This window comes from Rattus rattus, chromosome 8 (genome assembly GCF_011064425.1).
Source record: "Rattus rattus isolate New Zealand chromosome 8, Rrattus_CSIRO_v1, whole genome shotgun sequence".
Classification (NCBI taxonomy): Eukaryota; Metazoa; Chordata; class Mammalia; order Rodentia; family Muridae; genus Rattus; species Rattus rattus.
In genome coordinates this window covers 39,040,066-39,063,547 of record NC_046161.1, presented here as the reverse complement: position 1 = coordinate 39,063,547, position 23,482 = coordinate 39,040,066, and the positions used below count along the sequence as shown (strand labels likewise).

The 23,482-nt window shown below is 54.4% G+C and overlaps 2 protein-coding genes across 2 annotated transcripts in view; one reads left to right on the top strand and one right to left on the bottom strand.

Annotated features, from left to right (window-relative positions):
• The first annotated feature begins 1,988 nt into the window (after positions 1–1,988).
• Positions 1,989–5,275, top strand: Cxcr5 (C-X-C motif chemokine receptor 5). The gene is made up of 2 exons (XM_032909446.1): positions 1,989–2,056; positions 3,423–5,275. Exon 2 carries the CDS (start codon positions 3,531–3,533, stop codon positions 4,488–4,490), a length of 960 nt encoding a protein of 319 aa, XP_032765337.1. The 5' UTR covers positions 1,989–2,056; positions 3,423–3,530; the 3' UTR covers positions 4,491–5,275.
• A 560-nt stretch (positions 5,276–5,835) lies between these two features.
• The window catches only part of Bcl9l (BCL9 like), a 29,311-nt gene continuing 11,664 nt past the window's right edge, over positions 5,836–23,482 (bottom strand). Inside the window, exons 3-10 of the mRNA XM_032909447.1 lie at positions 19,106–19,207; positions 17,523–17,908; positions 16,780–16,899; positions 12,399–12,609; positions 12,147–12,231; positions 9,777–12,063; positions 9,196–9,477; positions 5,836–8,990 (exon numbers count right to left, since the gene is read on the bottom strand). Of these exons, the coding sequence (XP_032765338.1) occupies positions 7,903–8,990; positions 9,196–9,477; positions 9,777–12,063; positions 12,147–12,231; positions 12,399–12,609; positions 16,780–16,899; positions 17,523–17,908; positions 19,106–19,131 (4,485 nt within the window). The 5' untranslated portion in view covers positions 19,132–19,207 and the 3' untranslated portion in view covers positions 5,836–7,902. The remainder of the gene's footprint in view (positions 8,991–9,195; positions 9,478–9,776; positions 12,064–12,146; positions 12,232–12,398; positions 12,610–16,779; positions 16,900–17,522; positions 17,909–19,105; positions 19,208–23,482) is intronic.

Sequence of the window (23,482 nt, the reverse complement as noted above, 5' to 3'; positions counted from 1 at the left end):
TCGGGCATTGAGACTCTGTCCAACAGGTCTATTGTTTTCAAATGAGGGCCATTCTCTCACACACAGGCTCTGTTTCTGTAGTGCTCTGCTCCATAAAGAGCCCTTTTTTGTTTGTTTGTTTGTTTGTTTGTTTGTTTGTTACAAGGACCCAAGCAGCACAGGCCAGTCCAGAACTCATGTAGGTGAAACTATCCTTCATCCCTTGATCCTCTGGCCTTTCCCTCCAGTGTTAGGATCACAGCCTGAGCCACCATGCCTAGCCAATGCCTATGTTTGCCTGCTTGTTTGTTTGTTTTTACCATAGACATGAAAGTGAACAACCCTAGTTTAAAGGCAAGAGGAGGAGCTGGGAGCCCTAATCTAGGAACTCCTGTTAGCTCTGCTAGGCTCATCCCAGGGACCTAGCAATGGCTTACATCAGCTACTTCTGCCATTACCTGCCGCTGAGGTGTGGGCAGCAAATAAAAGGACTGCTTGCCACCCTAGTTGGCCCTCTCTCTGTTCCCTCCTGTTCCTCCTGATCTCTTGATCTCTCTCTCCCCTTTTCTGTCCTTCTCTGCCCCCCATTCTCTGCCCTAACGGCTCTGCTCCCATCTGTCTGCCTCTACCCCTCCTCCAGGCCTTCACTCCCCTCCCTTCCTCCACTAAACCCCCTTCAGACCAGATCTGTTGCACAGCGTAATTTCTCAGGGACACCTTAGCATGGGCCCACCAGGTACAACCCCCCCCCATTCTATTTCATAACAACTCATGAAGTATGCCTGGGTCTTTATGCTGTATGGATTCCCTGCTGTTGGTTCTGAAATCAAGCTATGCGAGTTAAATATCTGCCCCTAAGAGGACAGACAGACACACCATAAACTTCATTTCCTTCCAAGTATGTGTTGAATTCTGCTGTGTGAAACTTGACTTGACCCATTTTTTCTGCTAGTGGACATAACATCAAAAATGGCTCTTTATAAATGGTTTTGCTGTTGTATATGATATCGCTATATATGATATCAGAAAAGACACCTATTTCTTACAGGTGATGGGGAACCATCAAGGGACTCTAAGCAAGACACTAGATCTACAGGACCTGTGTAGGTGTAGTTTTGGTTTGTCTGTTTTGGAGACAGAGTCTGGCTATATTAACAATGGAACTCAAATTGTGGGCTTAAGTCATCTTCCCACCCCAGATTTCTGAGAAGTGCGGGGCTGGGATTTGAGTCTGAGGAAACTCACCCTGTCCACTGAGTGTAAAAGAGTGGAAAAGATAGTAAATAAAGGACCCATAAGGCTAGAGTGATGGCTCTGCGGTTAAGAGCACGTGCTACTCTTGCAGAGGACTGGGGTTCAATTCCTAGCACCCACACGGTGACTTACACCATCTGTAACTCCAGTTCCAAGGGAGCCAGTGCCTTCTTCTGACCTCCATAGGCACTAGGAGGTCACATGGCACACATACATGCGGGCTAAACACTCATACACATAAGTAAGAAAGTTTAAAGTCTGATTTTAAAAAAAAAAATGAAAGAAGTAAAGAAAAGGTCCCATAGAGAGACAGGATGAGAGGCAGGATGAGGTGATGGCAGACGGGACACTGGAGAGGTGGTAGGTAGGGAGTGCTGCCACATGGTAATGTGTCCCCATCCCCTATGAAAGAGCCATCTGTTCTAGGGACCAAAAGACCAAGATGGAGAATCAGTCTACCCATCAGGGGAAGTGAGTGTGCCACCTACAACCAGCGTGCCTGGTGACAAGAAAGAGTTAAGGTAACCAGTGAACCAACCTCTGCTTGTAGGAGACCCTCACTCTCCTGAAAGGGGGTCAGCACAAAGACTAGATTGCCAGAGCCTAGAGGACAGAACATGCCACTGTCTCTTACCTCCCTGGGGCCCATCATTTATACTGCTGTCTTTTGAACCCATAGTCGATAGGGTGTAATTGGTTTTGTATTGCCCAGAGAGGGTGTAATTGGTTTTGTATTGCCCTGCAAGGAGGTTGACCAGGGCAGGGCAGAAGAACAGAGTTGGGAGCTGAGGAAACGCAGGTGCAGGGCAGCTGTGAGTGAAAGGTATGAAAACAGGCACCCTGTCTTCCTTTGTGGTTAGCAGGCAAACAACATGAGAACTGGGGTGATGGAGGGCAGTGATAGATGGGGAGGAGGATGTGGAGGTAGGAACTTCCGGAGATATAACAGGCACGCCCCCTTCTTTTCCACTCAGTACACGCTTCCTCCCTTCCCTGTGCCTGGTCTCCCTGTGTGTGACTCATATTTGCCTCCTCTGCAGGGCTCCTGCGCCTAAAGCGTTTGCTCTCTGCTTGGGAAGTAGCTGGAAACTTAGGCTCCACCCCTTTCCCAGCAGCCTTCTGAGGGAAGTTCCGGGTAGTGGCGCTCAGTGTAGAGATACTGATTGACTCTGAGAACAGGCGAACGTACCTTTAAGCAAACCTCCTCTCTGAGCAAGACACCTCTGTAAAATAGGAGTAAGATTCCATACCTCAAGCTCGAGTGGATCAAACCAGATAGGAGGCCGTCTCCTCAGTTTCAGCAATAATCAAGACCGGAAGAAGGGGAGAGATTAAGAGGAAGTAAGCAAGCCACATCAGCACCCAACCAGTCCCCACTCCCAGCGGGATGGTAGATTTACTACCCACTGTCCTTACGGAATGGAATATTGACTTCTTGTTCTGATCAGATGCTGTCCCCAAATGTCAGTACTGACTGCCATCCCTACGCCTGCAGTGTAACCTTCCACCTCTAAGAACAGCCTACCACTCTGTGAGTGACCACTCGGCCCGTTTGCCTACCAAAGAGTTCAAACCAACAACAGCAGCAGCAACAACAACAACAACACCCTGAGGGATGTGGCTCAATGGTGAAACATTTGCTCAGCACTCACAAGGTCCCCGGTTATATCTCCAGAATATACCAAAAACTAGAACAAAACATTATTTATTTTTTAAACATTTATTTATCTCCAGACACACCAGAAAGGGCATCAGATCCCATGACAGATGGTTGTCAGCCACCCTGTGGTTGCTGGGATTTGAACTCAGGACCTCTGGAAGAGCAGTCAGTGCTCTTAACCACTGAGCCATCTCTCCAGCCCAAAGCGTTATATTTATGAAACAGGACACAGGGGCATGTGCCTTTAATCCCAGCACTCAGCAAGCAGAAACCACCCAAATCTGAGGTCAGCCTGGTTTACACAGTAAGTTCCAGGCTAGCCGGGACTATATAGGGAGATCCTGTCTAAAATAAATAAGTAGAAGGAAGGAAGATGGCCTGATCTGTTTAAGGACAGGCCAAAGGGACATAGAATAGTGCAAACAAAAGGCAGTTAGCCTGGACGGACAAGAAACGTCACAGGTAGCTTCCTCTCAGAGAGAAGGGATATGGCTGCCATTCTGATGTTTCTTTCTCTTTGTCCTTGCAGTACAAGGAACTGGCCATCTACAGTAACAGCACGGAGATCCCCCTACAGGACAGCATCTTCTGCTCTACAGAGGAGGGGCCCCTACTGACTTCCTTTAAGACGGTATTCATGCCTGTGGCCTACAGCCTCATCTTCCTCCTGGGTATGATGGGAAACATCCTGGTACTAGTAATCCTGGAGAGGCACCGGCACACTCGGAGCTCAACGGAGACCTTCCTGTTCCACCTGGCAGTAGCCGACCTTCTCTTGGTCTTCATCTTGCCTTTTGCAGTGGCTGAGGGCTCTGTGGGTTGGGTCCTAGGGACCTTCCTCTGCAAAACTGTGATCGCCCTGCACAAGATCAATTTCTACTGCAGCAGCCTGCTGCTGGCCTGCATAGCTGTCGACCGTTACCTGGCCATCGTCCATGCCGTCCACGCCTACCGCCGCCGTCGTCTCCTCTCCATCCACATCACCTGCTCGACCATTTGGCTAGCCGGCTTCCTATTCGCCTTGCCAGAACTCCTCTTTGCCAAGGTTGTCCAACCTCATAACAACGAGTCCTTACCACAGTGCATCTTCTCCCAAGAAAACGAAGCCGAAACTAGAGCCTGGTTCGCCTCCCGGTTTCTCTACCACACTGGGGGCTTCCTGCTACCGATGCTCGTGATGGCCTGGTGTTATGTGGGAGTGGTACACAGGCTATTGCAGGCCCAGCGGCGCCCTCAGAGGCAGAAGGCAGTTAGGGTGGCCATCTTGGTGACAAGCATCTTCCTTCTCTGCTGGTCACCCTACCACATTGTCATCTTCCTCGATACACTGGAAAGGCTGAAGGCTGTGAACAGCAGTTGCGAACTGAGTGGCTACCTCTCTGTGGCTATCACCTTATGTGAATTCCTGGGCCTGGCCCACTGCTGTCTCAATCCCATGCTCTACACCTTCGCTGGCGTAAAGTTCCGCAGTGACTTGTCTCGGCTTCTGACCAAGCTGGGCTGTGCTGGCCCGGCCTCCCTTTGTCAGCTCTTTCCGGGCTGGCGCAAGAGCAGTCTCTCTGAGTCAGAGAACGCTACTTCTCTTACCACCTTCTAGATCCCGGGGTCTCAGCCCCCGGCTCTGTTTCTGTTTTCCTTGGGAGCATAAACGTGGTGTTAGAAACCCATCCAACATAAGCTGGGATTCTAAGAGCTATTGGGGCCAGTGTCCCCCAGCTGGGATGGCTAGACAAACTCTTTCTAGAATGTTCCCAAAGCTCTTCTGCCAGCCCTCAGGCTAGACTAGAGCCACAGGAGGGGAAAGCGGCCCAAAGGCAAGGCAAGCAATACCCAGACCACCTATATCCCCTTGGACGAAGAGGACTCCACACACCTCCCATCTTAAGCTAAAGCGAAGACTCAGCTTTATTTCTTCCTGGCCATTGGGAAAAGCCACCTCTGCCTGAGGCACACAGGATCATCTTCCTCCCAATTATGAGCTCAGACTCTCCTCTCAGAATGTATCCCGTCGCCTTGAAGGCTACCGACTGCTGCAGCTCCCCATCACTCCTACACCACTGAGGAACAGCCACCTGGCGGCAGACTGTGGCCTTAATGTGCCTGTCTCCTAAATGCAGCCGTATGCCAGACCTTCAACCGTGCCTTTCTCCTAACCAGCAGGAACCTGAAACTGATCTGCTTTTGGTAGCTGTCTGGCTCCAACCAAACCACCACTGGATCAGCCCCATGTTACTGGATCTTGGATTACAGACTGAGGGCAAGTTCCAGAAGGTCCTGGAAGCTTGCCAGTATCCTGAGAAGAGTAAAGGGCAAGCAAGCCAGCAGGAAAGAGGCCCAGTGGAAAAAATGGAAAGACACCTTTTCCAGGCTCCAAAGAGGAACCATGGACCAAAGTTTCCAGATTGGCAGGGAGATGAGATCCAGGGCCCTAGTGGATTCTGGGCACTGATGGGGAAGGAGGTCAACTGCCTGGGGAAAGTAAGCCCCAGGAGAGGGGACATTTAGCTAAGAGAATGAAGATAGAGGTCCCTGTCTTCATTAGGTAGAGACAAAGTGAGAAGCCAACCTGGGTGGGCAAGTCCCCGGGCCCAGGGAGGCAGTACCTTGCACCTGGGAGGGTGCTACTCAGATGGAACCAGCGGAAACTGCTCCACACCTACTTAGGGGAAGCCAGCAGGCAATTCTGAGCTCTGCTTCCTCCCAGCCACTGATCTAGGAGGGTGGGGGGTGGACTGAGGGAAGCAGAGTTGCCTGGCACCACTCAAGTCAACCATACAGGCTCCCGGGGGACCCCACTGGGGAAATCAATGCTATAGGTTCGGAGACTGTATCCTCATTGCAGAATGGTGGTGACACCTGGGGATCCCCTTTTCTGCTCCCAGCTTCTGACAGCCAGCTGGGCAGAGGCGAAACCAGACACAGAAATAAAAATGCAAGAGAAGGCATTTTTGAATTTTCTTTTTAATAAAAAGGCACCTATAAAACAGGGCAATACAGTACAGGCTGCACAGAGACCCCCGGAACAAGCCTAAAAAGTGTTTCAAAATAAAAACCAGGAAGATGTCTTCACATATTGTATTTATATATTTATATTTTATATATATATTTATATAATGGTACAAAATGGCTGGGGTATGGCCATGGATGGAGGGGAGAAGGCTGGCCTGTGGACTTCACCTTAGGAAGCTAGTGGTGGAGGTGGGAGACGAGGGCACAAGAAGGGGGCATCAGGCCCTTTGTGGCCTGAGCCCTCTCCTTGGAGCAGGACAGGCTAGACAGTTTGGGCAGGGTGGGGATGTGGGTGGGAGCAGGGAGGGCAGTGTCTGGCAGGAAGGACAGGTTTCTACCCACCTCTCAACACAAGAGACCTTGGCTATGGTCCCTGGGAGGGGCAGGGGAAGCCAGGGGCCTGCAGCCAGCTCTGGAGGGGCTTGGTGCCTGACCTGGCTGACAGTGGACAGCACCAGACTGGGAGAAGTGGGCACAAACTCCCTTTGTATTACAGCTGCCAAGGCAAAACCAGGCCCTGCAGGTCAGAAAGGCTGGGGACAGACAGGGCCCTAGTAAAAGACACCCTGTCTAGAATGGCCCTTGGCCCTGGAGGCAGGGCAGGAAAGGCCTTAGCCAGGGAGCTGCCCGCCACCTAACAAGGCAGGAAAGGAAGTGAAAAAAACACAAGTAGTTTACTCCTGGGGCCAAAGGAGACAAAACACCCATTCCTGTATGGCTTCAGTCTGACCAGTGGCAGGTGAGGGGCTCTCCTGGGAAGTAAGAGGGGAGGCAGTGGCTGTGCCTGGTGGTCATAGTCAGATCTGGTACATGGCCCTGAGCCCTGGACAGAAAGACCTTGCCAGAGAGTAGGCAGTGGGGGAAGCAGCAAGATGTTCTCCCCCACACTGCCTTCCCTCACTCCGCGCTAGAAGTGGAGGCTGGAGGGCCAACTCTGTTCCTTCCTTCTTTGGTGAGAAGCAAGTGGTGGTTTCTAGAAGAGTCCATGCCCTGAGGGGTTACCTGGCCCATGGGTCCCAGCATGCTAACCCCTCCATAGCTCCATTCTAAGGGGCCACACGCTGCCCCTTCCTTCTCTCCTTTATCCTAGAATGGGGACAAAGGGCTTCAAGTTCTGGCTAAGATGTAGCAGCAGAGGCACCCAGGCTGGGGGCCCTATGTCACTGGTGTGGGTAAACACATGCACATGTGCACACCTGCTCTCCGGAAGTCACTCAGCAGCAGACAGGCGGCCACAGAGGGAAGAGGGAGATTCTCAGTCCTCAGGGGCTCACCAAATGGAAGCCTGGATGGTCTGACCTCATTTTATAGGTGGGGCGTAGGAGGACTGTATGTCTCTGGGTCCAGGGAAATGGAGGGTGTGATCACTTGAAAGAGGAGGGAGGTGGGTTTTTTTTTTCTTAATCTTTTTTTTCCCTTGTGTGTGACTTCTATCAAAACACAGAAATACGGCACACGCACAAACCGGCACAAAAGCGCAGCTCTATTTACAGCTCCGCTGACACCTGCCCACCTGGCCAGCTGCCTGCAGGGGGCGTGGGAGAGGAGGTCAGCCACGTCAGTAGGGAGAGGAAATGAGGCAGAAGGAAAACGGGGTCAAAGCAGAGAGACCCGGCGGAGAGAAACCGACCTGTCCACAACAGGTCAGAGGATGGAAGACCCTCCTCTCTCCCCAAGGACCCCCGAAACACAGCTGAAAGCGGAGAGGGGCAAAGACGACAGGGAACAGAAGCTCCGTGGGACTAGGGGGGCCGGGGAGGAGCGGTCCTGGTGTCAGAAATGGAGCAAACCCCAATTCCAACTCCTCACCGACACTTGCCGCTCCCCCCCTAAGCTGCCAGCACATCAGGTTTCCACAAACGCCACTCCCCACACAAGCCCTATCCCTCCCCTCCACCCTACCCCTGGACCCAGGCCATCCATCCCAACACTGGAGGAAAAGCAAAACTTTTTAAAGTTAACGTATTTTCAGTATCCCCAGCTCCAAACCGAGGGGCCTGCTAGAAGGGTAGATTGGCCATGCCGCCCGGCGTTGGGAGGTAGCCCATCTGGCTGTCCAGAGACACACTGCGCTGCCGCAGAGGGTGGGACACCATGAGGTTCTGCTGGGATGGGGGGCCCATGAGGGAGCCCTGTGGGGAGAGCATGTGGGGAGGCTGGGTGTAGACCTCACCCCCCACGCCCCTCTGTTTCATCAGCATAAAATTCTGCTGGGTCATGAGGCCCTGTGGAGGGGACATGACCCCCTGGTGCAGGCCGTGGGGCACCATGCCCTGCTGTGGGGGCACACCTGTCCTGCCCAGCAAGGACATCTGTCCAGGGTGGCACATGGACATGCTGAGACCCCGCTGGACCCCCTGTTGGCCTGGGAGGTTGGGGGGCCGAGACGGGGCCTGCTCCGCCATCATGTTCTGCAGGTTCATGAGGTGCAGATTGGGGGGCTGGGCCTTGGGGGGCTGGTTCTCGCTCTTGGGGAAGTACTGAAGGGTGCTGCTTGGTTTCTCAGAGGGGATGATCCTGGATAAGTCGAACTCAGGAATGCCGGTAGGGGTGGGCCGGATCACCTCACTCAGCTCTGGGTCATTCAGTACCGATGCCACCCCAGGGAGTACCCCCGGTGGGTATGCATCGCCCATGCGGCCAGCCATGCCTTTGCCCATCAGGTGCTGCTGGGAGGGTATGGGACCAGGTGGCTGGTTGGGTAGGTCCTCAGGGGGCAGGGCCATGCCTGAAGGGTAGTGCTGCTGCAGGCCAGGTCCCCCACCCCCAGTGGCGGCCATGGCACCATGGGGTTGCTGCAGCCGAGGAGGAAAGGACATCATCTGGGAAGAGCTGGGCACAGGGCCACAAGGGGTATTTAGGGAGTCTGGGCCTCCTGGGGCCATCATCATTGAGTTTTGAGAAGGGCCCCCAGTCCCCTGTGCATTGGGGTGCAGTGGAATGTTGGACCCCAGAGGGGTGGGGGAGGGCAACATAGTAGGTGGAGGCTCATGGGACAGGGGCTGCTGGCCTGGCAAGTTCATGCCCATGGGGCTCTGGGCAGCAGCAGGGTTCATATGCATCTGGTTGGGCTGGTTGTTGCTGATACCTGTGGGGAAAGAACAGTGCATTAGAGGCTATGCCCACCCAACCTTGGGGAAGTGCCTCCCAGTCCTGCTAGTGATTGGAACAGGGCCCCAGAGCTCACACCACCCCCATGACCAGAGACTGTGGAAGCATGCAGAAGCCAGCATGTCCACAGGGGCCATTCCTAAGCAAACCCACTGTTGCCAGAGAGCTCTGCCTCCTCGCACCTGGCCCAGAGCCCTGCGGTGGTGGGGGTGGGGGTAGCAGGGGCCGGTCAGGCAGCAACTCATCATCTGAGGTGGCGATGGTCTTGATGGCATTGTGGTACAGCGGGGTAGAGCTGGGCATGGCATACTTGGACATCTGAGACATCATCAGTGACAGAGGGTTCTGGGAAGGCGTGGGGTCTGGGGAGGATGTGAACGGTAGGCTGGGATTCATGAGGCTGCTGGGAGGGTTGGCGGGAGGAGCTGAGGAGCTGTTCCGGGGGCCAGCAGGTGGGAGAGCACCTACAGAATTGAAGAGAGACAGAAAAGAGAGCAGGGGTCACTGGAGAGGTTGACTTCCCTGGAATCTCCCCCTCGCTTCAGACACACCCCCATCCCACTGATCACAGGCCCCCTGTGGTCCCTGTGACAGTCCCATCCATCTCCAAGCAGTTCCCACAGTGGAGAGTCCAAGTTCTAAGTGACACCCTGTGAGATGCTTAGATGTACCTGCAGCTCTGGGTATCTACAGCTGCCATCATGCCCCTGCGGGAACCTACCCGCCACCAAGGCTCCCACCCAAGTCCACCTAGATCACTCACCCTGTTCCAGGTTGCCCAGGGTAGAGGAAGAGTTTATGTTGAGAGGTGGCTGTTTATTCTGGGAGACCCCAGGACTAGGCATGGCTGTCTTGGGAGAGGCGACCCAGCCCGGAGAAGGCACCGCCATGGAGGGAGACTTGAGCCTGCTGGGTGAGCCAGTGGGTGAACGCACACTGAGGGAAGAGCTGAGGACCTGGGGTGACTTGAGAGGTCCTGGAGGGTTGGCGGAAGGCAAGGGTACCATCTGTGAGGGAGTCTGGGGTGACTTAAGGTTGGCAGAAGGTGAGGTGACCAGCGGGGAGTGCACCTGGCTAAGGGTGGGTGACTTCAGATGCCCCATGCCTGGTGAGCCCATCTGATTAATACTGATGGTGAGATCTGAAGGCCGCCTGCCAAGCCCCCTATTGGGGGCCGAGTGCACAGACCCAGGGGGATTGGATGCAGGGGGCAGAGGCATATGGCTGAGCCGGGCAGTGCCCACAGTGCCCATGGGCACTGAACTCTGATCAGGGCTAAACATGTCTGGAGTGTTGCCCATGTCCTGGGGCATGGCTTGGTAGGGTCCCTGGCCCCCAGAGAATCCCTGCTGGCCCTGGTTGGGAAACTGAGAAGGCATGAGCATCTTCTGTGGACCCGCCATCATGCCACTACTGTTCTGGGCCCGAACTCGAGCCATCTCCTCAGGACTGAGGCCCTGAGGACCCATCATGTCTCCGGGGCCTCGCATCTTCTGTGACATCAGCATCTGCTGCTGTGGCGTCATCTGCACATTCAGGTTCATGTTCATGTTCATGTTGACATTCATGTTCATGTTGAGGTTGCCCGGTCCCATAGGTGGGTCTACCTCCCTCAGCCCAGACTGTCCCATTGGAGGGCTCAGGAGGCCCCGGCCTCCACCGAACTCTATGCCCATGGGAGTGCCAGCCAAACCATCTCCTCCAGTCATCTGCCCTGGGAACATGGTAGGGTCCATCTGTCGATGTGTCTGTATCATCCGTTCCATCTCCATGCTCTGTCCCATGCCACTACCCGCCATGCCCAGGGGCCGCTGCATGCCCATTGACCGCTTCTCCAGCAACTGGTGCCTCAGCAGCTCCTCCCGGACACGAGGGGTCATGAACCGCTCTGCCTCACCCTGCCCACCTGGATAGGGCACGGCATTCTGGGCAAAGTTGCTGGGTCCCCCAATAGGGGGCAAGTCTTCATTCCAGGCCATGCCCGGCCTTACAGGTCTCTGCATGGCATTCATGGGTACTTCCATGGGCATACTCTGCATACCTCCAAAGCCAGGCACCCTTTGCATCTGGTTGCCTGGGAAACGGGGGCCGGGGAAGGGAGGTCCAGGTCGGAGCTGCATGGGATCTTGGACATCCATAGGTCCTCGGAGTTGCGTGCCCATCCCAGGTGGCCACTGATCCCCAGGTTTGCTGTGGTAAGGAGGTGGGGGTCCCCTCCCCATCATGCCCCCCATTCCCACCATGTCCTGCAGAGGGCGGCCCCCATGCAATCCAATCTGCTCCTCTTTCCGCCGCTTCTCCTCGTAGTACTCTTCCTGCAGTTTGCGCCAGGCCACCTGCTCAGGTGTCAGACTGTCCTGGCCCAGCCTCTGCATCATCATGTTCATTTGCTGTCCCATGTCTCCGCCCTGAGGGTGCCCTGGCACCTCGTGCTCCAATGGGGGGCCTCCGAGGCTCTGTGTCTGTGAAATCATTGACTGCAGAGGTTCCTCGTACTTCTTCAGCCCCGCAGGAGGGGCGGAGGGAGGCTGCTGAGCGGCAGAGGACGCTTGTGCGGGCGGGCCTCCCTCAACAGCTCCTCCAGGGGGCCCCTTGAGGAAGGGCTCAGTCTCCCCGCTGCGGAGCAGCAGCCTCTCGATGTCTCGAAGTGTCTGGAGGGAGCGCTCACGGTGCTCCAGCTGCTCTTTGGACAGGCCCTCGGAGCCCACCAGGTTCCTCTGCCCATTTCCTGTGGGCGTGGCCTCGCTCAATAGGGCAGAGCCAGGGGCACTGCCAGGGTCTCCTCCAGGAGGCAGAGGGTTGTTAGCAGTGGCAGCCGTTGGGGTGTTGGGGTGGGTGCCCCCAGTCCCACCACCTGTGCTGGCAGCTCCCACTGAGTTGGGGGCCAGGTCCTGACTGGTGTCTTCAGGAGGCCCCTCCTGGGGCAGAGCAGGAGGGGCACTGCCAGGGGCTGGTGGTGGCGGTGGCAACGGAGGTGGCTGGGACTGTGGTGTACCTGCTGATGGCGTGTTCAGGGGTAGTGGTTCTGGGGTGGGTGGCACTTTAGGGGCCTGCAGGAGGACAAAGGTAAAGAATAAGACAGATGAGGGGACATCCCAACCTATCTTAGAACCAGGCAGGACACCATACTCACCTGATCCAGCTTGGCCCGGGGCACGTTCTGCTGGTGGTAGGCGAGGATGGACTCTGCCCGGCCCTGTAGCACTGCTTCTGCCGCCCTGCATAGGGGAGCAGTCACAGGCAGCTCAGAGACGGGCAAAAGCAAGCCCGCCCTCACCCACCAACCTTGCACCGCCCACTCATACATGCGCCGACCCCCATACGTGCTCAGGCTGGGCGTGGATAGACAGACACCCCTCACCCTTCATCTCTCCCAAAGACTTACGTGTTGGCCAGATGGGTGGTGAAGACGTACACGAACTGAGACGGAGGCTTTCCTGGGACGCCCCCACCCCCACCCCCAGGGACGTCTGGCCGAAGGCCTGGCGGGGGGCCATGTTGGGGGCCTGGTGCACTGTTCTCACTGAGGGGCAGTTGGGCAGTTTGGCCAGGACCCAACTGTGGGGCCACCATGGCTGGGTCTGCTACATTACAATCTGCAAGAGGAGAGAGAGGAGAGCCGGCAGGTGAGCAGCCTAGCTGTGGGAAGAAGGATCAGCTGGTGTTCCTGCCCTGGGATGCTCACTGCCTCAAGCCCATGCCCAGAGGGTCATTTGTCCCCACAGTCTCTGTGTTTACCAGCCTGACTTTCCAGTTCACTTGCCCTATACTAACCTTCGCCCGGGATGGCCAGAATGATGACCATGGAGAGAGGAGAGAGAAAAACGTAGCAGAGACTCCAACCCAAAGCTCTGCTCTGCTCTAGAGTGCTCCCACTATGTGTGTGCTCCCCCCCTTTCTCTCCCTCTGTGTGTGTCTATATGTGTCTGTGTGTGCCTGTGTGTGTATGTGTGTGTCTGTATGTGTATGTATGTGTGTATGTGTGTGTCTGTGTGTGAGTGCATGTGCGCATGCATGTGAATATACTGTCTAATAACCCAGCCAAGGGGAAGGCAGGGAGGACCACAGACAGATTTTCATCCTACCCCACGATTCACTGACTGTGATTTTACAAAACATAGCATTTGTCTAAGCCTCAGTTTCTTCACCTACAAAATGGAAACACCACTGGGCTCCCATGTGCCCTACCCGAGGACAAGTCTTTTGAAAAACATCATTACTGTAGCACAAAGCAAAGCGTCGGCTCTCAACGAGAGTCAGAAAGGCTTTCACAAAATGATCAATGCAAGACTTGGGTCAACGCTGATCACCAAGAATCCTATGGAGGTGTCCCCATCAATAACCAGTCAGCAAACCCTGTGGGCCAGGCAGGGTGGCCTCTAGTTTAGTTGAATTCTGGCATTTGTCTTTCCCACGAGTTAAGAAACGCAGGCTTGGGGGCTGGAGAGATGGCTCAGCAGTTAAGAGCACTGACTGCTCGCCCAGAGGTCCTGAGTTCAATTCCCAGCAACCACATGGTGGGTCACAACCATCTGTAATGGGCCCTGATGACCTAACTCTTCTGGTGTGTCTGAGGACAGCTATACAATGTACTTATATAAATAAAAATTTAAAAAAAAAAAAAGCAGGCTCACAAAACTGCCCTCTCCCCTCCCAAGCAAGCTCAGGGTTGGCCTGTCTGTGAATGACCTGTGCATTGAGGTTTTCCAGGTTTCAGATGCTAGAGCAGCTGGAAGAAATGCCTTGCTTCTGTTTATCACAAGGACACTACAGGACCTGAGATGGCTCAGCAGATAAAGGCACCGGTTGTCAACCCTGACAACCTCCTCAGGCCCATGACCCTAGAAGGAGGAAGTGACACACACACACACACACCCCGTTACTATGCCACGAATCAAAACATCAGTTTCAATTGAAGTCCGAAAGGCTTTCACAAAATGATCAACACAAGATGACTTTGGTCACCTCTGATCACCAAGAATCATACAGCGGTGTCCCCATCAACAACAGGCTTACACACACGCATACGCACACTCACATACACTCTCACATGCACACACAATAGATGAAAATGATGCTGTAGATAGAGACAGGTGAGATGAACACAGTTCACAAGTCATGTGAGAAAGAGCATTTGCGTCTGTGCCCTCTCTGAGTGAAAATCCTTTAGGATTTTGCAGGGGAGGGGCAGGTGTGCACATACACAGTTTAAGGGCAAAGGGCACATTTGGAGGTCTACAGAGAACATTTGGGTGCTGGCTCTCAGACTTTATCACGCACACCAGAGTAACTGGCCAATGAGCTTCCAGAGAACCTGTCTGCCTCCACTTTGAGTGCTGCCACCCCTGGGCTTACTACAGGCAGGTACCCCTGTATCCAGCTTCCTGTGTGGGTTCTTAGAATCTGAAATCTTGGGAGACAAGTTTTTCCCAACTGAGCCATCTACCTAGCCCTCTTTTTGGGTTTTTTACATTAGAAATATTTCATTAAACCATTGGCCTCAGATGATCAATTCAACTTCCAGCCCCACTCCCTTGACGAGGTTGGAGTGTGGGACCGAAAGCTCTAAACCTCTAATCCTGTTTGATCTTTCCAGTCATCAGGCTCTATCTAGAAGCTACCTCAGGGCTGCCAGACACACCAGTCAATACAGCATTAAAGAAAACTGAACAACGAAAAAACACTTCTCCCTTTGGACCTTCCCAGGGTTTTAGAGTAGTAGGCCAGGAAGCAAGAGAAGATCAAATCTATATTTCACAATATCACAGACCGACATACTCAGAACATTCCCAGAGTATCCCTCAGGAGCAAGACAGATTTTGTTCCATGGTCACAAGCCTGACATTCCATTCTCGCATAGATAAGATCCACAACTGGTCATCAGTGGGTTTAGGGGACGAGGATCCAAGAGAAACAAGTCAAAGCCTTCGGACTACAGACAGCATGTGCCAGCACTTCCGAAAACACAAGAACTTGGCCAACGCAGCAGCTACCATAGGCCCAGGGTGTAAATCAGAACACACGACAGGTTTCTGCATGCTAGAGAAGGAAGCAGAGTTTATCACAAGAAGGAACTTTCTAGTACCGTAATAGCAATACAAGCTAACACCGTTCAAAGTATGTCATATACTTAACTCACTTTCTCCCTGTGCCAAATCTACAGGATAAAGATCATTTCTTTTTTTTTTTTTTTTTTTTTTTTTTTTTTTTTTTTTTTTTTGAGCTGGGGACCGAACCCAGGGCCTTGCACTTCCTAGGCAAGCGCTCTACCACTGAGCTAAATCCCCAACCCCAATAAAGATCATTTCTATAGAAGGGAAATCAGAACTCCTTTCTCAAGTTTATAATCCCAGGGATGTAAGTGAAGGGGCCTGGTCTCTGAGCCTGTCAGTCTGTCTTGCTGCATGTGAAGAATTCAATTGCACAGTTGAATGCTGCTGAACGACATAGTGTCACAAGACTATAATCCCAGCCCTTGGGAGGTACAGGCAAGAGGATCAGGAGTTCAAGGCCAGCCTCATCTACATAGCAAGCTTGAGGCTAGTCTGTACTACATGAAACCTGGTCTCCATTGAATGGTTTTCCATCTAAAAGAGGCTGGTCATGGGATCTTAGCAATTTCTTATCACTCTGTTTCTTTCAAAGCTTCTACAATGATACAGGCTAACGTTACAGAAGCAAATTCAGGGTGACAGGAGGTCCCTGTCCCAGGAAGCAGTGAAAGGTTCTACCGCTCAAGCATCCATGCAGAGACCGAACATAGCCCATACAGCATTAGTTAGTCACATGGGTCCTTGGCAGTCCCAGCCAGGTGTGGGGATTTCTTGCTGGACACTCCCCAGTAGGGTCCACTCATTCCCTACTTGCTGACTTTCCTCCGCTGTGACTGTCATCAGATCACGTTCCCCATAGGCAGCTATGGGGACAGAACTAAGTAGCAAGTGCATTTCTCTTTCTCCTCTCCTTAATTCCTGCCTATAGGCAGCACACAGTTTAACCAGACATAATGACACATGTATTTAATCCCAGCACTGGGAAAGCAGAGGCAGGTGGAGGATCTCTGTGAGTTCCGGGTTAGCCTAATCTACATAGCGAGTTCCAGACTAGCCAGGGCTACACAGTGAGATATTGTCTCCAATGACAACAACGACAGCCCAGGATTTAACCTTCTCTGGCTAGTTTCTTACGAGCTTAAGTTGGAAACAGAAGGAAGTCTCAGGTCTCAGGCACAGAAGGATGGATTAAAGAATGAGAGGAACGGCCACTAACTGACATCCACATCTCATCCTGGAAATGCACCACGAGCTTTTTTCCGAGCGTCATTTAGAGATTGGAGAAAGGAACCAGAGACACAGTTAAGTGTCAGTTCACACCTAGGCTTAGCAAGGCTTTGCAAAGCCAAGCTAAGAGATTCCCTGAGAAGCCAGACCTTCCCTGCCAATCCTCCACTGACCAGTAGGTGGCAGCATAGGCCATGAAATCTGTTAGACACGTAGGTGCGTTGTCCAGAAAAAGGATTACCTGAGAGACCTTAAATGAGAGGGAGGGAAGGAGAGAGGAAGGAAAGGAAGGTGAGAACGTGGGTAGCACACACACTATTGATAGGGAAAAAGTCAAAAGCAGGACTGAGGAAGAACCTGGGCTCCTGATCCATGCCATTCCTTGAACAATCCCTTAAAGCTCTAGGTAAGGAGGCTCCCTTAGGAGAGTCACACGCACATACCAGGGGGAGGGCACCATCAGGCACAGAATCAATGAGTACTCACTGTGGGCGGCCCCAATGGGCTTGTCGTCCTCCTCGCTGTCCGGTCCAGAGCACCATTCATCCCCACTGTACGGCTGCTTCCGCTCCAGCACACACCTCCGTTTACTCCGGGGTGCCACCTCTGCCCAGGCAGGACACAGGCAGGGAGAGTAAGAATGTGTGGCAATGTGGCCTGGTCCTTCCACATGCAGAGGCCCTCCCAGACCATTCTCCTAAGTGCCCCACCCTAAAGGGCACTGCCCAGACCACGGTGGGCACTTTGCCAGTCCCTGGCCCCCACCACACCACCATTTGTTTCTGATTTCTTTCTCCAACCCTGGCTGCCTGTCTCCCCTCCCCCCCCCCCCCAGTACAGCATAATCCCAACCACAACTGGTTCTAATTAGGGCTGGGGGGGGGGGTGCGGGAGGAGCCACTGTGACTCTTCCAGGCCCCAGTGCCAGGACATTCAGGGGTGATGGGGGTGGGGGGTTGGTCTTCACCCCAGACACCTCCCTCTCCCACGCTGGGGGCTACAACAGGAAGGTGGAGGACAGTGGAACTAGGAATACTATCACTCTGCTGTCAGGCCCTTCCATGAGTGGCACCCTAACCAGCCCCACTCTGGAATGAACTGGTTGACTGCTGGGTACAGGTAAGAGAAAGTTACTACAAACGGTACATGTTGGATGGCAACACAGGATGAGAACCAAGTAGGGACGGTCTCTGATGTTAAAGTCTAGAGGACGTGAGGGAATACAGTACCTTTGGCCTCTGAATCCAGGGATGGAGTTCCGGCTTCTCGCTGCTCTCCAGAGTCCACGGACACACTCCGCTCTCGCTTCACCTTGCCCTTGAGGGAGCTGAAAGGAGACACTCCTGCCTGGGGGTTCTTCAGACTTGAGTTGCTAGGTGAGATCTGGTTGGCCTTGGCCCCATGGCTCCCCGCCCCCACGCCCTTGGAGCCCAGGTTGCAGGTGGGTCCTTGGTTCACATTCTGGTGCTGGGATTGGGCCCCTCCATTCCCTGTCTTGCCATGATTGGTCAATTTATTTTCTGGGTGCATTGGCTTGGCTGGGGCAGGGGGGCAGTGGCCTCGAGGGGACAGCGGTGGACTCCCTGAAGCCTCTCTCCTCCTGGGGTGGGGTAACCTGGGGAAAAGGAGGAGAAACAGCAAAGATTAATCCTGCGAGGAGTTAGGCATGCCTGGACTTTAGCTCTCCCGCCTCACCTAACAATGCAGGGGGTGGTTAGGTGCTATCTTGAGACCACCTGCAATTCTCTACCTCAGTGTGGTTCATCAGATAACAGCAGAGTTCTGTCCCCTAGGGGAGTGGAGATGAAGCAGTGTTCCTTATCTTCTAGGCCCAATCAAATGGAAACCTAGGGCTTTAACTTGGCAGAATCTATCTACCTTCAGCCCCAGTGATCTACCAGCTTCTGTAGCAGCCCCTAGCATTTGATGAATTCTTAGCACCTTCTAGGGTTTAAGACTCCTTCCCAAGGCCCCAAACCTCAACTATGCTGTGCCCTAACAACTAGCTGAGAAGGGCCACAGGACCTGTGAGTCACTGCTCAAGCCCGAGCCCTATTCCCTAGGGGACCAGGGAAAGCACAACCCGAGAGTGGTACCCACAGGTCCAGAAGACTCCCCAGAGACTAAAGGGGAAGGCCTGAAGAGGGTGGGCCAGTAGGCGCTGTCTGCAGGCAGGGATGGGGGTGGGGGGGTATGTCAAGCAGACAAGAGTACAGCTTGAAGCCAAGGATTCCCGCAGCCTAGGCTGCGGGCCCTTTAAGCTCCAGCCCGCTCCCCCCACCGCCTCCCCCTCCCCGGAGACCTATTAATAGCCGCTGGAAAGATCACATCACGGGAGAGGATATTTATCCCCCCTCATTCCACACCAGCTCAGATTTATTTCAGCCCTGCTGTCCTGCTGCTGCCGCCTGGCCCTGTCTGCCCGCTTCTCCTGGGGAGGAGGGAGGCAGGCACCACCCCCATTCCAGCTCCTACCCCCAACTAGACTGAGGCTGGAGGGCGCCATCATACCCCCAACACTAGGGTAGGATGAGGGTCTGTTCTAACGGTTTTAGGAGGGAAGAAGGGACCAGAAGCAAGCAAAGCTAGCTGCCAGTCTCCTCTGCCCCCTGGGCCCAGGCGCTAAGGCTGACTGCCAGCTCCTGCCTGGGGCCAGACTTTACCACTCTACTTCCCTTCAACCCACTGGTGGCCAGGAAGCCAGGTGCCTGAGGGGCTCCTCGGCAAGCCAGCACAGCTCACCATCACTATGGGCCCTTCCCTTCCCCACTCTCCATACACACATATCCCACCCTCCGTGACACCCACACACCTTGTCTTGTTAGCCAGGATCCTCATGGTTCCCACACACAGTGGGGCTACGACCCCTGTGCGTGCCCAGGGCCCAGCCAGGTACTCGGTACTGGAGCAGGGACTGCAGCAACAAGCCCCAAAGAGAAAACTTGTGACTTGGGGAGAGGGTGTATGAAGGGAAGGGGAGAACCCAAAGCCCCGGGACTAAGGAACTGGATAGGGTAGGGTAGGATTGGAAAGAGAGGACTTCTCAATCCTAAAGACCAGTCCAGTCCCCATCCCTTCCACACCTTGTCCTCGGGGAGCTTGAAGTATCTAGCAAGCCTCCCACCCTAGGCACCCCCCTCCAAGGGCTGTAAAGTCAGAATTCACTAATAGGCTTGGTCGCAAAAGTGACGCGTGGGGCGGCTGCGAGGTCTGTTCTGGCCCACTGGGGGACTCCCGCTCCGAGACACGCCCCTCACCCAGGATTCGGGAATCCCTCACGCCCCGCCCCAGTACTGCGCCCTGTCCCCGGGCGCTGCAGCCTCCCAGGGGCCGGGGTGGGCGCACTGCCCTGCCCCGCCCCCAGCTCCAGGCCTAGCCCGTGCCCATCCCGGCAGGCCCGGGCGGGCAGCGAGAGGCCTGGCGGGGCCCCGGGGCTGCAGCTGGGCTCTTTTGGAGACCAGTAACGCTGGCTCAGATTCCTCCCCGACCGCAAGAATGCAGGAGCCTCCCCTCCCCCCTCCCTTGCACCCCCCTACCCCGCCCCCTTCGGCAAAGCCCGAGTGTAGAGACAGAGCGAGCTAAGAGCGAGAGAGCCAGCGAGGCAGCTAGCGAGGTTGAAGGAGGCGGACAGGGCTGCAGCGTGGATCTCCCGGGTCCACTGGAGGGCGCGCGGACAGACACATGGACAAGTCCTCTAGGGACTGACTGGGCGCTAGCCGGCCGGGCAGACTGGGTGCACAGAGCTGGGACTTAAAGAGACCCACAAGCACCCGAACTCTGACTCACACGCACACTTACAGCTCACACGTGGACAGGGAGACAAAGACACGCACGGAGCCCAGGAAACTAGAGACGCTCACGGCCAGCCGGCGGAGGTGTGCCCGAGGGACTGGACAGCGCGAACCAGCCGGAGCCGCGGGGCAGCCTGGGGCACACAGACATCCAGGCCACCCAGCTGAGTGATAGCGGGCGGACTCATTGAACAGATGTGAAGGCTGAGACCCAGACACAAGGGAGCCATAGAAAGTTGAGCCCGACAGTCACAAAGAATACATAGAGGGCCATAGATACACCAACAAGCTGACTTACACAAACACAGACGCCTCACCCAACCGCCCCCTGCTCTGTCCCCTTTCCCCGCCCCCAGCAGAGATCCCGGTAAAAGGTGGGGGAGGGAAGGGGGAGGAGTCTTGGGCTCTAGAGCCTCTTCCCCGTGACAGGTCCAGCTAGACACACCCGTACACACTCCTGCTCCCTGCTCAGCTGCTGGAAGCTGGGCTGGGTCCTCCAAGTCAGGGGGGGCCCTGTCAGGTACAGTGTGGGCGTCTAACCTTAAACCCTGTAGAACACTGGCCTTCCCCACTCCAACTCTGTCTCTGGAAAAGGTTCCAAAGTCCAGGGCCTAGTTTGTAACAAGCACCCCCCCCAACACACACACACACCCACACACACACACACACACAAACCAGGGAAGGACAGAGAGGCAGGAGTCACTGAGGACTCCTGGGGAAATGGCCCTGGTCAATTGAGGACATGCTGCTTAAGCCCTCACCTCCATCCCTAGTTGATTCTCAAAGCTATAGTTGTCCTCCCAGTTTCAGGAGGAACTGAGGTCTGGGAAAAGCTGTGTGCTCTTGGGTCACATGACAGCATGGGTGACCCAGGACCCCCATTCCAGGTACTACAGTGTTACCCTGGGACCCTGACTGTTCATCTCAGTCTAAATCAAAACAGTGGTCTTTTCACATTTGAGGCCCCAGAACTTCTCGCCTGTGAAGGGAGATAAGAATGAGCCATCTAGTACTTTCTGTTAAAGGGGTCTCAAAAACTGGAGACCCAGCCTTGGCACAGTGAGTCATTGCTGTAATCCTAGCACTTGGGAAGCTAAGGTAGGAGGATCACAAAGTCCAACCCGTGAGTTCCAGAACAGCCTAAACTTCCTAGCAAGATTTGGTCTCAAAACCTTCCCCAAAAAGCTACGGGCGGAAGGGGGAGGACCACCACAATAACAATCCAAGGAGGGGCTGTTAGGAAACTGGTCCTCTTCTATGGCTCCCGTCAATCTGAAGTGTGCCCCTAGGACACCACCTCCTGCTCCCACCCAGCTGTGGAGCAAGCTGAGGTAAGCACAGATGAGTCAGGGCTTTCCCATCTAGCATCTTCCTGTGTGCCCTTCAGTCAGCAGACAGACTTGGCCCTAGCTCCCAGAGACCCCTCTTCCTCCATGCTCAGTCCCAGATGACACCCGGCGTGAAGCCTTGAGAGGCTGATGGTTGGCAGGGAAATGCTTCTGCATGGAATGAGTAAGGAGCCTCCCTAGCACCAGACTGGAAGGCTCTGGAGACCTGGCATATCAGGGTAGGCTGGGCTTTGGGAACTCCACGCTCTTAGACTGGGGAAGGGTGACATGTGCTCACAAACAGGGAGCAGGTGCAAGTCACCTGAATTAAAGAAAGGCCAGAAGCAAACCCAGGAGAATGTGCCTGGAGCAAAGAGCTGAGACAAAGAAGCCAGACCCAGGCATACTGGGCACAGGTCTATGATCCCAGCACTTGGGAGACTGAGATAGGACCCAGGCCAGCCTTAGGATACTTAGTGAGCTTCTGAAACAAGAAGCCTAAAGTGGGTGTCACTGGCTTCCACTGTGTAAAATAAGGGTAGGCCACAGGTTGAGGGTCCGTGAGAACAATCCCAGTGAGAGGAGGGGGACAAGGGGCTGGCTCTACGGCCAGAGCCCCCAGGTGTTTTGTGTCAGCCCTGTTCATCACAACTGTTCTCCAGTGGGGCGAGCATCTGAGAGTTTGCTTGACCAAACCAGCCAGCCCACCAGTCTCACTGTCCTGCTCACAACTATCTCAGAGAAGCCAGGAATTGCAGCTCAGCCCAAGCGTCTCAGCGCTCAGGAAGCTGAGGCAGGAAGATGTCTGTGGATTCAAGACCAGCACGGGCTACACAGTGGGTTCCAGAAGAGGACTCTCTCTACAAAATAAATATTTCTGCTTGGGTGTGGTGGCAGAATCCCATCAACTCGGGAGGTAGAAGTAGACCGGCTTTCTGATTTGAAGGCCATCCCAGGCTACATACCAGATTCCAGGCTATCTAGGGCTGTGTAGTGAGATGCTATCACAAACACAACTATGATGATGACAACAACGAAAATGCAACTCACTTCAGGGCCAATGATGTCATCAGCAGAGCAAATACTTCATCAGGGGACCCATGTACAATCCCAGCAAGACCAAGGACACCGAGGGGCAGTGAGAAATACTCAGAGGGCCATGTCCCCCACATACAGTGACTTCCAGAAAAGAAAATGTGTGATACACCAGGACAAGGTTCTTGGCCTCTGGCTGAGGGAGATTCAGTTCCTAAGATAATGTCCCAATTCCCCTTTCTCCTGATGTCCCCTCGTCCTCACAAGCTCCCTTGTAGCACTCAAATTGCTTCTCTCCCTGAAGTGGTAACTCAGCTAGATAGGGAGGTCTGGGGTTCAGAACCTAGCTTAAAGACCCAAGGACCCAAGATGTTATTCTGGTGGGGACCCTCGAGGTGGGGACTTCCAGGCTTGGGGGGAATAGCCCACCCCTACCCCCAACTCCCTCCCTGTCGTGGTTCCTGGCATAACTCCCCTCCCAGGAGTCCATGCAAATAAACCAGTTTTGCTTGGGAGGCTTCAGCTGGGAGTTTCCAGCCTGCCCCACCTATAGCCCCAGGGTAAGGTCATACAATCCTAACCCTGAAGGACCATGAAGTCTGCTGATCTAGACCATTGCAATGCAGGATCTTGAAACAGAATGCCTGTGGGAGGGTAGTTCTACTCTTGCTGGACCACTGCCCCTTTTGGAGCTTGTGGGGACAAATACCCTTGCTAGGACAGGCCTAAGTTCACCTCACTCTTTCAGCCATTACCAGTGAGTCCAGACCTCAGGAAGCAATCATGACCTGGCAGTAGGGTGCCCCCAAAAGACTGATGCCCAATCCCTAGTTACTCCCTCCCCCTAGGGAGAGGGGTGGGGAGGGGGGAGAGCACTAGGAAACAAGACAGGGCAGGAAGCCCAGGCAGGCAGCGGGCACTCTGGGCCAGGCACAAACAGCCAACACAGGAAACCACAGCCCACCCCCGCCCACCCCACCCGCCCAAGGCTCTGGGAGAGAGGAGTGCTAGTACCCTGACTGAGGCCCGGGCCAG

Coding starts and splice junctions, on each gene's coding strand:
- Cxcr5 (XM_032909446.1), top strand. CDS start 3,531: ATGCCTGTGGCCTACAGCCTCATCTTCCTCCTGGGTATGATGGGAAAC.